The sequence below is a fragment of the Zophobas morio genome, unplaced genomic scaffold (genome assembly GCF_036711695.1).
Source record: "Zophobas morio isolate AGI-343-1 ecotype UQ-CSIRO unplaced genomic scaffold, CSIRO_AGI_Zmor_V1 ptg000021l, whole genome shotgun sequence".
NCBI lineage: Eukaryota > Metazoa > Arthropoda > Insecta > Coleoptera > Tenebrionidae > Zophobas > Zophobas morio.
In genome coordinates this window covers 28,569,598-28,582,073 of record NW_026972126.1, presented here as the reverse complement: position 1 = coordinate 28,582,073, position 12,476 = coordinate 28,569,598, and the positions used below count along the sequence as shown (strand labels likewise).

The 12,476-nt window shown below is 42.5% G+C and overlaps 3 protein-coding genes across 4 annotated transcripts; 1 reads left to right on the top strand and 2 right to left on the bottom strand.

Moving 5' to 3' along the window:
• Positions 1-1,111: 1,111 nt before the first annotated feature.
• On the bottom strand, positions 1,112-7,527 carry LOC135132332 (alkyldihydroxyacetonephosphate synthase). Its single transcript, XM_064060399.1, has 6 exons — positions 7,260-7,527; positions 3,312-3,404; positions 3,068-3,266; positions 2,603-3,011; positions 1,967-2,550; positions 1,112-1,719 (listed from the first exon to the last, which is right to left on the bottom strand). The coding sequence occupies exons 1-6, from the start codon at positions 7,343-7,345 to the stop codon at positions 1,279-1,281; spliced, it is 1,812 nt and encodes a 603-aa protein (XP_063916469.1). The 5' UTR covers positions 7,346-7,527; the 3' UTR covers positions 1,112-1,278.
• A 3-nt stretch (positions 7,528-7,530) lies between these two features.
• Positions 7,531-12,432, top strand: LOC135132333 (inositol polyphosphate 5-phosphatase E). Of its 2 annotated transcripts, XM_064060401.1 has the most exons (9): positions 7,531-7,610; positions 9,808-10,365; positions 10,414-10,540; positions 10,643-10,814; positions 10,864-11,021; positions 11,069-11,341; positions 11,404-11,630; positions 11,675-11,898; positions 11,946-12,432. In XM_064060401.1, exons 2-9 carry the CDS (start codon positions 10,126-10,128, stop codon positions 12,055-12,057), a joined length of 1,533 nt encoding a protein of 510 aa, XP_063916471.1. In that variant the 5' UTR covers positions 7,531-7,610; positions 9,808-10,125; the 3' UTR covers positions 12,058-12,432. The 2 variants fall into 2 exon arrangements, with proteins under 2 accessions (XP_063916471.1, XP_063916470.1); XM_064060400.1 differs by lacking the exon at positions 7,531-7,610 and having other exon boundaries at positions 9,675-10,365.
• LOC135132334 (hrp65 protein-like) lies at positions 7,746-9,528 on the bottom strand. Its single transcript, XM_064060402.1, has 2 exons — positions 8,768-9,528; positions 7,746-8,687 (listed from the first exon to the last, which is right to left on the bottom strand). Exons 1-2 carry the CDS (start codon positions 9,434-9,436, stop codon positions 7,863-7,865), a joined length of 1,494 nt encoding a protein of 497 aa, XP_063916472.1. The 5' UTR covers positions 9,437-9,528; the 3' UTR covers positions 7,746-7,862.
• Positions 12,433-12,476: the final 44 nt, after the last annotated feature.

Sequence of the window (12,476 nt, the reverse complement as noted above, 5' to 3'; positions counted from 1 at the left end):
GCATCTTCTCAAGATTATTCGCAATTAGCTTTCGTGGTATCTAAACTTCTTTTATTCACTTTTTACATACAAAGGTCAGTAAACGCCACTTTAATTCAAAGTACCCTGAAAAAATCCACTTTGTTTGACAACGATAAATACTAGGGGAATAGTATTTAATTGACTGGTTCTATTTACGTAAGTTTTCGTCTGTAATTTCTCTTTGGTTAAAAATGAGTCTCAGGTCTGAGTAACCGTAATCGAAATCCAAACATTATTACGCCGTCACGGAATCACCCCTTCTCCTTTTAAGTTTCCAGAATACTGCAAAATATGCCGAGGAATCGCTACAATCAGTATGTTGGAAATAAAGTAAAGTTACGACAGTAGTAAAAGAAAATTGACGATAATAAAATTTTACGGCGGACCCAAAGTAAACATACAACGTCTAGATGATGTAAGCTCCTTGCCTTTAATTTTTCGCACCTCGAACTTACGCCAACAAATAAAACGTCCCGCCGACAATCACTACTCATTATGCCCTCGTCACGTCAAGACGTGCCGGGAATACTCCTTCCGAGCGCAAAAACAACGCCGCCAAAAAAGACAATATACGACTGCTCTCCGCCACACGGAATATCCGAATCAATGAACCCCTTTTTCCCTTCTTTCGGCAAAAACCTGAACAGCGGGTCATCGACTCGCACCCGAGCGATGAACAGCCACCTTTAAAATTCCCCCGAAGCCGAGTGGAATATGGGCGCGCAAAAAGGCTTAGCCGCTGAGTTTACGGCGTCTAGACGTCTGAGCAGAAGATGCAAACCGATAAAACATTTGATTACGCCCCTCTCGAGCTTAATTAATGACGCGAGACAAGACAAATTAATGGGAGCATGTTTGGAGCTTCCTTTTCGCGCCATGATAAATCAAGCACGAAATTTCTTAGTGTTCGGGGGGGGGGGAAAAAATAAATAACGAACCCTCGTTACGTGAAAATGACAGGAGAAGAGTATTGCTGTCAGTTCTGGCGAAATCTTGGATAGTGAAGTGAAGCAGCAAACTGATAACGACAGAAAGCTTCCGGCGATGTCGTGCTGTTGTTGGATCAAAGGGATCGGAAAGCAAACACTCGGCGAATTCAGACATTTATTAGAATGAAAAATTTTTGGTTAAGATTAATGCCACACTATCACAGAGTAAGTGTCTAAGTAGAAGTACTTGTGGTAACTAATGACGGGCGATGGCACGGTGCTTCTGCTTAGAAAACTGTGATGTTTACAACACACGGTAACAAAACGATCACAACTTAGCTTGAACTAAATTACCTACCCCGAACACATTGTTCGGGTCTAACTCCTTCTTAGTTGCTAGGAAAAGATCAACCCCCACTCGCGACACCGTATCCGGATACCACTTTTTCCGGATTTTACCCACCCCGTGATGGTGCGAAATGCTGCCCCCGCAAGCTACTATCTCGTCCCGGGCCTTGGACTCGATGAGGTGGTGAACCTCGACGGGATCCTCCACGTCGCGGTAATTAAAAGCCAAGTAGAAATATATGACGCAACCGGCGTCGTAAGTCTGCGTCACTCTACAATTGATCATGAAGTAGTCGATTCCCAAGGACTTGCATTCGTGAGCCACGCATTGTTTCACGTTGTTACAAAGGACGAGGGCGCGGTCCCAAGGCACCGAAGTTTCGAAAGACTCCGCCACTATTTCGTACTCCAGGGCGAGGTCCTGCAACAATCACCACCATCTTGCAAGCCCAAACAATGCCAGGCCGGACACCCGACCCAGAATTGCTTGAGATTAACACAAAAAGTGCCGGTAAACTGGAAGATAATCTTAGGATTCCGGAGAACAAGGACGAACATTTGGGAACAAGACACAAAGGAACACATCCGGGTGCTGCGCAAGTCCGCAAAGTTTCTTAGGATTCCGGAGAACAAGGAGGAACATTTTGGAAACAAAATACACTTCTTACCCTAATATACGCGATGACGAAGGTCAACATGTACCCCCTTTCCCCGTTGGTCTGGCCGGCCGGCATCCCCCCGAACGTGGCCCCGATCGCATAAATCTTCTTTTCTTGGACCTTAATGTCCGCCTCGTCCCCTTCAAACAACAACGTCATCACGCACATCTTCTTCACATCGAATCCTCTGATCTTCGTCACGTAGAACTTTTTCAATCCGTCGAGAATCAACCCGAAGTAACTCGAACCCGGTTTGAGGAGCATCCCCAGAGCAAACTGTCCGTTGTCCATCAAGCGGATCGAAGAAGGTTGGCACCTCTGCTTTGCCACTTCCCTCATACACCGCAACCCCGACTCGAAATCAGGGAAAACTATAGAACCGAACTTTTGGCACGCGGGCAATGGTCGGATCTTGATCACGACCTCGGTGATGACGCCCAAGGATCCCTCGGAGCCCATAACGACGTGGTTGAAATCCGGCCCGGAGCTGAGACGCGGAACTTGACAATTTTTTTCAAGAACACCCTTCGGGGTTACCATTTTGACGTGAACGAGGAGGTCCTCGATGTTCCCGTAGGTGTTTTTCTTCATTCCTGGCAAATACTGTGATTATGATTTTTTAATTCTCGGTGTAGAAGCCTCTACCTGACGCTCTAGTGGCCACCCAGCCCCCCAAGCTCGAAAACTCGTAGCTGTCGGGCTCGTGACCCGACGTGAACCCCAGCTTTCTCAGTTCCCGTTCCAGATCCTGTCCGATGATCCCGCTCTCGCAACACGCCACCAGATTCTCCCTGTCAACCCACAAAATCCTGTTCATCTGGGACGTATCCAGGGAAATGATCGTTCGGTGCTCCATAATGGGGCAGTCGACGGCCGACGACACGGCTGTGCCGCCGCCAAACGGTATAATAACCATGTTGTTGTCGTCGGCGAGTCGAACCAACTTTATGACGTCATCGTGGCAAGTGGGCCATAAAACAACGTCGGGGATGCGTTCGAACGACGAGTACCTAAGGGTGTAAATGCTGTGGAGGGTCTGGCCGTGTGCCCTCACCTAATACGAGACGATTTCACTCTTTAACCCCCAGCTTTTGCCTTTTCCGTACTTACCAACCTTTCGACGCCCTTCGTCGAATAACTAATGCCCAGATTTGCGATTTTTGTGAGGTTCTCGTCGGATATCCGGGGCTTAGGGAATGTGTCTTCAGGAGGGATTTGCTGGGACGGCTTCGAGACGGAGAAGTCGGCGTCGAAGTTCTCTGTCACCCAGCCGACGAGGAGCGGGAGCTGGACCTCGCCTATGGGGTATCTAAGACAGAGTTCAGTGAAATGATAAGACTCGTGACCGTACAACCTGCGTCCGGTAAAGCGTACTTCTTTCTTTTCCGCGTCGTAGATAAATTTGGAGTCTTTGTAGCCCCAGCCGTTCCATTTTAACACCTCCAATCTAAAAAAACGGTACCTAAGTATAGTCCCCTACTTTTTATATATTTACATAGGTTCATAACTTTTTTATTATTAATGTTACGCCGAAAACTGACGCACTCACCGTTACGCAAATAAATAAAAAAAATCCTGATGCCCGACTTTTCAAAGCGACCGAATGACAACTGTACTGTGATAATTATTTCACATCGAATAGAACGCGCTGCTGGTTGCTTACGTTACCCTCCGCTTCGCTAATTGCGCGTCTGTCGCTTCGACAACCCCCCATAAAAGTGTCATCCCAGCTATATTGTTTTACGGCCCGAGTTGTACGTTTTACGAGCGTCGAAAGATTTTATATGGCGTCAAAATCCGTACGGAAAAAGTCCCCCGTCGGCAATTATCGTCCGAAAAAAGCCTATTAAATTTTTTCCCGACTCAATTTAATACGCCCAACTTTTGATTTGACATTACACAATCAAACGAGAGTGATTATCTCGACGAAAAAATAAATTGGGAGTTTTCTGAAAAATTCATTTCGAGCAAACGACTGCGTCGGAACGAATGAAGATGGATTGTTTGATCTTAAGCGAGTTTGTATTAATGGCTATATTAAAGAAACACGAGATTTTTTGTTTTCGTACAATGGTGTAGTGATTAAACGTCGCGCATGATAAATCATGCAAAAAGCAATCTCGATTTGGTCCTAAAGGTGAATGGTAAATGCGGAATTGGACTCGGTAACGACGGTTAGTTCTAGGGAAATCGTGAAACGAACTTTGTCGATGCTAATGTTGCTGAATACAACAATGGACGACAGTCAAGGCTGAATACCAAAAAGCACTCCGATAAGAAAAATTAATAAAATCGTTATCCATTGGACATGAGCGCAGCAAGTAATAAAAATTGTAAATAGTACCTTGCTTAATAAATAATAATGCATGCTAAATAAGAGTCGCCCAAGTACACAGTAATTTTATGTTTTCGCATTAAACAATAGGTAGTAGGTCTGTAATAAGACGGTAATTTGGATATCGCATCAAGCGGAACATTGAGGTAAACAAAAGTATGATAGTGGAAAATTGAGGATATGTTAATTGAACTGACAATGTATCTGACCACGTGTGGAAACACTACTTTGGCGTTAATAAATTTGGGAAAAAAATTGGAATAACATTTAAACTACGGAAATCACATTTAAAAATGTTTTTTCTTGTGAGCTTTTAAATTTATAGTAAAAAAATAATATTGAGGTCACTGAATGTCCAACTACGCAAGCTATCATTAGCTAACCACTGTGCTGAAGGATTTGGCAATTTAGCGACAATTCTAAATTTTTATAATGTGGGTCAAGACTGCTTGTAGGGGGAATTTATAGTGTTATTGTGTGATTATCGGTAATTAACACCTCAAATGTTCACAGTCATAATTACTTTGGACTCGCAACTTGATGAAAGCTTTAAATAAAAGATCAGTCGAAATTATAAAATTGTAACATAATGTTAAAAATCTGGATGTTGAGGGCAAAAACTCAATACGAATTTCATAGGTCACAAGTACAGAAGATTCTATTTTATAAAATTTAAATAACATTTATTTTGCTATTGTAAGTTTTTCAGATTACGTCATGAAACGTCGAGCAAACACGAAAGTAGCCATTCTTGGATGGACCCTATTACAGTGATTCATTAGCTTACGCTTGGGGAGTAGAAATGCACTTTTTTGTCTAGTTTTAAGTTAAAGCACCAAAAATAAATGGCCAATAATATTTATGTAACAAATAATTAACGTCTACAACGTCGCTCAAGTTATGAGTACATTTGAAATATTGGCCACGTTATATTTTAGATTTTCTGTTATTTCAAGCTGTTTCTGTGTATTCTGCACTCCTACACTGAGCCTATCGATTTAACCTTCCAACTTAATGTCAAATGTAACAATTTTTTATTAAAGTGGCAACCTTTACAAACTTAAAAAAACGCTTTTAATTAACGTCGTTTCTCAAAACTTTTTTACTAGTCGTGACTAAATTTTTAGTGACAACAAAACTTTACAATTTATGCACTTATCCCCTCCATACAGAGTTGATGGCGTCATCTCAGAACAACTTTAAATGTAAAAATGCATCCCTTGTTTGTAATTCAATAAACTTTAAAACTGTTCGCAATAAGTATTACGAAAATATGAAGGCCGATTTATGATATCGATTTTCCCTGGAACCGTTAGACAAGGTTTGAAGTTCTAATAAAACAATCACGTTGTGATAAGCGTTAACAGGGCCTAAATTAATGTGCACTTCTACACATTTTGCGCAGTTCAAAAATGCATTTGTGTAGCTGGAAATTGCAATTTGTGCAGCAATTTTTTCACATTATTAATATTTTTACTTTGTACTTCCCGAGCGTAAGCTACCACTACTGACGCCGGTTCATCCCTTCACCGAAAAGAATCGAGGAATTTTTATGATTTTGTTTGTCAAGTTGGGACCTCAAGAAACCCCAGATGTGCTATTTTCGCTCTGTCACGTACCTACTTAACAATAACACTTGTCTCAGTGATTTCGAAAAAGTGCACAACAAAAATTTATCAGTCGTAATTGCGGAGTCGTACTGCCGTCACAGCTGTTATCACTTTGAATTTTTTCTTGCATTGGTAATGCGCTGTGACTAATTTTCTTTTGTGCTATGACAAGTATTATTTACGTTATTGGCGTCATCACAATTTTTTTTATTGATCCAATTAAGAACGTGTCACCACATTTTCTCAAAAATATGAGAATACGCAAGTAATTATGAAAAATGTAAAGTAATAATGACAAAATAAGAATTATAATAATAAAATTCAGAACATTTTGTTCGATTGTGGCTTAATTAATTATTTTAGTCTTCTGTTTTGGGAAGACAACACACAAACTTTTGTGATGTACCTTTAAATAGTGATATATGTATGTATTAATAGTGTCGGTATAATGCCTGTTTTAGATTTTTGTTTTTACAATATATTTGCGTTTTGCTATTATTTATTTATTATTAATGGTGTAGGTATTCTCACAAAATCGACAAAATCATTTAATGTGGGAGGAGGGGGGGTAGGTAGAAGTAGTATTGAGGACACAAGGGGGATTATTGCGATTGTGCAGTTGGAAATTTTCCTTAATTTAGGCAGTGAGCGTTAAGCTCTATATCTTGAAATTAATACAGCTATATTCACTGAAAAGTCGATAACGCTAGTCCTCTTAAGTTCTTAAACCAATCTTGTCGTAAACATGTACTCTTATTTTACTATTACCTATTATTCGATTTCATTCAAATTTTAACAAAAATGAAATTGTCTTCTAAAGGGAGAGAAATTACGTAAAGAAACGAAACAAAATAGATCATGGAAACAGAATGTGTTCTCAATTATAGGGGTAATAATACTTGATAAAAACTTGTTTGTACAATCAATATGACAATGTGAATAAAAGGGGTGTGGGATGTGTGACACAAATAACTCCAGACATTTTTACATGCGACTACCCCCTTTATAAATTTATTTTTTGACAATTACATAATTTTTACCGAACCGTTAAGACGAAACAACCTGTATGCAAATAATATTGAAATCATCACTCATTTGGAGATTCCATGTAAATAACATCTGACTCAGGCAACAATTATGTGAATACACCTTAACCAAACAAAAGCTCCTGTTTACGAGTATCCAAAAATGAAAAAAAAAAGCAATTTTATACGTTATTCTCTATAAGTACCCCGGCAAACTATAAATAAATAAAAAAAAAAGAGAAATGGTCACTGAAGTCATAACGTTGAGAAGACCATGTCCACTCCGTTTCAATTAAGACTTCCTTACCGACGGATTATATTCAAACACTTACCGATTTTTCGGCACCGTGCTATTCACATAAATAGCAGTCTCTTTTTGCTTTCCTTGGTCATGAACTAGTTTCTTATACCCCGCCATGTTTTTCAAAACAAAATAATCGACTTGTCTGTTCCTTCTGTGCAACTTAATATCAACATAAATGTGTTTAAAACGAAACGAGGTAAAAAATCGTGATGCACCGCCCACCAGCCGACAGCCCCCACAAAAGGCGTTCCGACGCGCAAGGTTACCACCCACTGACACAAAAATCACTAGCTGGTGACGTAACTGTCAAGGCAATGTCACTGACTTTCGATCAATCCGTTCCCTTTTATCAAACTACTAACACACTTGGGGCTATTTTGTAAGTACAACGCTTCTAAACGCACTCAATAAACCGCTTCTTCACCCAAAATATTTTTCTGTGTAAATACGCGCAAGTAGTTAATGGGACGCCATCTTGCGGTTACACTCGAACTAACATTAATTTTGAACCTGGTTTGTTAAACTATAAATCTTTTATTGATAGTGAATCAATCTACAACACATCCACATTAAAGAACATCATAGAAAAAAAGAACCAATTTACACATACATAAGTGCATTTGAAACTTAATTAGAATCTGCGCCTCTTCGGCATAAAGTCGTCACGACGATCAGTGATCCATCTGTCCCTTCTGAACGAGTTACTCGGTTGCCCCATGTTGCCGTCCTCATCCTTCGTATCCCCGTACCCGTCCCGACCGTCCATCCCCGACTCGAATCTCTCTGGCTTCTGGAACGCTTGTTCCTGTTCATCCAAGATGTTATGCAGTTGGTGCGCCTGCATAAACAAATTGTTCTCTTGTTGTCTCCGTCTCATTTCTTCGTCATGGTGAATCATACGCGCTTGCAGAGACTCCTCCTGTCTCCGAATTTGTTCCTCGTTGCGGCGTCTCTGCTCCTCCACTTGTCTCTCTTTCATCTCCCATTCTTGCTTCTGGCGCTCTCTGTCCAACTCGCGGGCCCGCAATTCCTCCCGGAGCATCTCCGTTTCGTGCTCGTAGCGAGCATACTCCATTTGAGCTTCAAGTTTCTCCATTTCCATCTGGAGCTCTTTTTTCAAACCTTCTTCTTTCTGTGCAAACAGATCCAGGAGTTGCTTCCAGCGTAAACCGTATTCATGCTCGAAGGAGCTCATTTCGGCCAAACGGGGCCCCTTGCTGCGGGCTTTCAAATACTCGGGGTTCCGCTTGGGGAGGTATTTTTCAGGAAAACCGTCAGTGTCATTCGTGTATTCGTAGGGTTCCACGACGACCGGACGCAGAGATTCAGTTAAAAAGAAGCAACGTTCTGTACATTTGCGAATGGCGTGGAGGGCATAGCCTTTTCGGGCGAACTCGACTATGCCTTCGCCTGTGGGTTTGCCCCTTTCGTCTACGCAAACAATGGCTCTCTCCACCTGGAATAGACGAAGTAGTATTACTGCAGTCAAAATATTAGATCATAGTATAAAGACGAAAATGCAAGAGTTTTACACACCTCCCCGAATACCCCGAAAGCGTAATTCAGCAGTTCATTCGAGACAAAATTCGCCAAATTCTTCACTTTAATCGACGCATTATTTGGCGCAAACCGAATCTTCAAATTCTTCCCCTTCAGAACCTGTCCGTCGAGCTCCCGCTTCGCCCTTTCACAGCTAGCGTAATAATCGAACTTCACAAAAGCGAAATTCTTCTCTTTGTTTACGAACAATTCGGCGAACTCGCCGCATTTGCCCAACAAGTCTTGCAAGTCAGCTTCAGTTATATCAGGGCTTAAATTCCCAATGTACAGCCGATTCCTGCCAGAGAACTTCTTCTCGATTATATCTAAGGGGGGTAAATCCACCGCAGGCCCCGAAATCTGCGACAGTTTGTCCATGAGTTTGTCTTGAAACCTGGACTCTTTGTGGATTTCAGGCTCCTGCTCGGGTCCTCCGGAATCGTCTAAACGGCGTGGGGGCCCCCCGGGGCCGGACCTACCAAAGCCGCGGCGGCCCCGCGGGTTGTTGAAGCGCTGGAACGGGGGCCCACCGCCGCGTCGTCTACCCCGGCCGCCGCCGCGTCTGTTTTGCTCGAAGTTTGAATGCTCCTGAATATCCTCGCCCCTGTCCTCGGTCTTGACGTTGTCGGGGGGGTTGTTGGGCGAATTGCGGGCGGGAGACGCCATTCTGCACTAGTTTGATCACAATTTACGGATGTTTGATTTGGAAGCTTACAATGACGCCATTATAGTTTTGATTGGGGTTGCGTTGCCGGTGCCAACTGAAGGGGGGTAAAGTACTGGAGTGTTACTAGATTGGAAATTTTTTCCTTTGAAAATTAAAAAAAAAGGGGGAAATGAATGGATTTTGAGTTGTTTGAGATAGTGGGGCTTCCGTGTCGTTAAATAAGTGTGATCATGGTTTTTTTGGAACGATTTTTATAAGTTCGTTGATACGTCATCACCAACGTTGAGAAATTGAAAACCCTACGTTGTTTAAAATGTTTATTGTTTTTTTACCGTCAAAGAAATTTTATAATTTTGTTTTTTCGTTGTAGAAGTGATGTAGAGTAGATGTGTATCTTTTGGTTAGCAGCGGCTTTTTGTTCCCCCTTCATCGATCTTTGGTGCCGCCCCCGCGCAGGTGGCGCAACAGCTCCGCTGACATTACTGACATTTATTAGGTTATGTAGTCAAAATCAGTATTTATTTTCTCACAATCGGCCCGTTCGCACAATCTCTCCCAAAATCGCCGTAGTCGCTTTTCTAATCTCCGCAATTCGCGAAATGCGTCGCTTTATCGCCGCGTCACCACGCTGCGGGCTCCACGAAACAAGCAATGAGGGAAGTGCCAATACAAACAAACACTGAAAGCAATGACGATGGAACAGAGTTCCGCCAAATTCAAGCAAAAGAAGTCCCTGTCCAAGTACCTCCTCCCCAGCAAAATTCCAAACAAAGTCGGTGTTGCAGTGATTCGGAGTCAGAGCGCTCGAGAAAACAGAGCCGAGCACGGCGATGAGAGCCACTGTAAGCGTGCGATGACGATCTCGAAACGACCTCTGAGTCTCAATGTGTCCAATATGAGTCCCAAGAAAGAGAGCTCGAATTTTTTAGTAAGCCGGAGTTTTTGAGTGGGATCGTAGCAAAGTTTGCTTTTTTAGAGTGTGAGTTCGCCGCTGGATCGGTGTGCGAGCGTCTCCGAGAACAACGTGGCGGAGGCCAGTCTGAGTCCCGACGAGAATGTGCTGATGGAGAAGAGTATCTCGCACGAAAGCGTCATGAAGGAAGGTTTGTAAATAGGACATTTTATTTTTTTTATTTGTATATAACATAACATTATTTCCAAATTCAGTGTACAAATTTGCTACTTTTGCTTTTTCGTTTTTGCAGCTCAGGTGTTATATCTCATTCCGACCATGCAAGCGCGGCAGAGGAATTTTCTGCAGGGAAAAATTGGGGCCAATTCGTTGCTGGGTCCTAAGGAATTGGACAGGGTTTTTCCAAATAGAGAAGTCACTATTTTCGTTGGGACGTGGAATATGAATGGACACATGCCCCCTAAGTACTCACTGTCCCCATTTTTAACAATTTCTGACTGTGTATTTTTTTAGAGAGTTAAATGACTTTGTTCTTCCTATAGGCATTGAACACGTACCTGATATTTTAGTTTTTGGTACTCAGGAATCTTGTTCTGAACGGTTTGAATGGGAAGTGTGTTTGCAAGAGACTCTGGGGCCCTCCCACATTTTGTATCATTCCATATCTTTAGGTGTGTCTTTGAATTTGGATTTTAGTAAATTAATATTTTGTGTGTAGGTACTTTACACTTGGCAGTTTTCGTAAGAAGAGACTTAATTTGGTATATTTCGATACCAGAAGACGCGAGTTTGTCAGTAAGGCCAGGGACCGCTTTTCGTACAAAAGGGGCTGTCGCATGTTCTTTTTTACTTTTCGGGACCTCGTTTCTATTCGTCACGGCTCACTTGACAGCGCATCAGGAGAAGGTCAAGGAAAGAGTCTCAGATGTGAAGAAAATCGTTAATTCTTTAGATTTGCCAAAAGTGCTACCTTGCAAAAACAAAAGCAAAGGTAACTAATATTAATCTAGTTCCTAAATTAAAAGTCAACTTTGTCACGACTTATTCCAATAGATGTCACTCAAAACTTCGACTACGTCTTCTGGTCGGGCGACCTCAACTTCAGACTCGCCACGCCCAGAAGCAAAGTCCTCGAATGGCTGTCGAAAACCAGCTTCCCCCTCCCCGAGCACCTCCCACACGGTTACTTGCACCACGACCAACTTTGTTCGGTCCTCGCAGACGGCGCCGCATTCAAAGGGTTCACAGAGGCCAAAATCACGTTTCCGCCAACTTACAAAGTAAGTGTTTGATTCTCAAATTCAGCAATAACGCGTGGTTGCAGTACGACCCCGGCACCCAAAACTTCGATTCCTCCTCTAAGCAAAGAACGCCCGCCTACACCGACAGGATTTTGTACAAGCAGCGCGCTGGGCGGAGATTCAGCGGACAAGCCGAGACTCCTCCCCTTCAGTGTCTCGTCTACGATTCGGTCTCGTCCATCACGACGTCGGACCACAAGCCGGTCTGGGGCGTGTTCAAGGCCCACGTCAGGCCGGGATTGGACACGTGAGTGTGAGAGGCGTGGCCGGTTTGGTACTAAATTGAGGTTTCAGGATTCCGCTGCAAGCCGGGTTGTTCCACCGCGACGTGTACTTGGAGGGGCTGAAGCGGCGAGCGACTCTCAATGACTCGAAAACCGGAACCGCAGTCTGTTCTATACAGTAAAAACGACCAAAGTCTTAATATAAGTGTCACAATGCCTTCTGCTAAGTGTACCTCTGATTCTAGTCAGCAATAATAGCACAATTTTAGTTGTTGTTAAGAGACGTCTCTAGTCATTTTAGTGATCTATTTATTTATTTATTGTTGAGTTTTTAATGTTTATTATAGAGTAGGAGTTTTATGTACCCTCAAGCTAACATGTGACTTACAGGGTGACCAAATTAGGAATTCTGCGCCTTCTGAAAGTGATACTCATATCATGAACTAAATTTCAAAGTATTTTTTCATTCCGTCTCGAAGACACAGCTCGGTGTCACGTGATAGTGATTCTTGTTAGAGCTGTTTAATGTTGGTACTGAATAAATCCGCTCATCAGCAGGGGTTTTCTCATTTAACCATAACCCTATTGAACACCGTGTAGA

Bases quoted from the DNA above. Each gene is read 5' to 3' on its own strand.
- LOC135132332 (XM_064060399.1), bottom strand. From the start codon at position 7,345: ATGGCGGGGTATAAGAAACTAGTTCATGACCAAGGAAAGCAAAAAGAG. The intron at 3,267-3,311 runs GTTGTACGGTCA...ACTCTGTCTTAG, and splicing joins GTACGCTTTACCGGACGCAG to ATACCCCATAGGCGAGGTCC. The intron at 2,551-2,602 runs GTAGAGGCTTCT...AGTATTTGCCAG, and splicing joins GGTGGCCACTAGAGCGTCAG to GAATGAAGAAAAACACCTAC.
- LOC135132333 (XM_064060401.1), top strand. From the start codon at position 10,126: ATGACGATGGAACAGAGTTCCGCCAAATTCAAGCAAAAGAAGTCCCTG. The intron at 10,541-10,642 runs GTTTGTAAATAG...TCGTTTTTGCAG, and splicing joins CGAAAGCGTCATGAAGGAAG to CTCAGGTGTTATATCTCATT. The intron at 11,899-11,945 runs GTGAGTGTGAGA...TTGAGGTTTCAG, and splicing joins GTCAGGCCGGGATTGGACAC to GATTCCGCTGCAAGCCGGGT.
- LOC135132334 (XM_064060402.1), bottom strand. From the start codon at position 9,436: ATGGCGTCTCCCGCCCGCAATTCGCCCAACAACCCCCCCGACAACGTC. The intron at 8,688-8,767 runs GTGTGTAAAACT...CGTCTATTCCAG, and splicing joins CTTTCGGGGTATTCGGGGAG to GTGGAGAGAGCCATTGTTTG.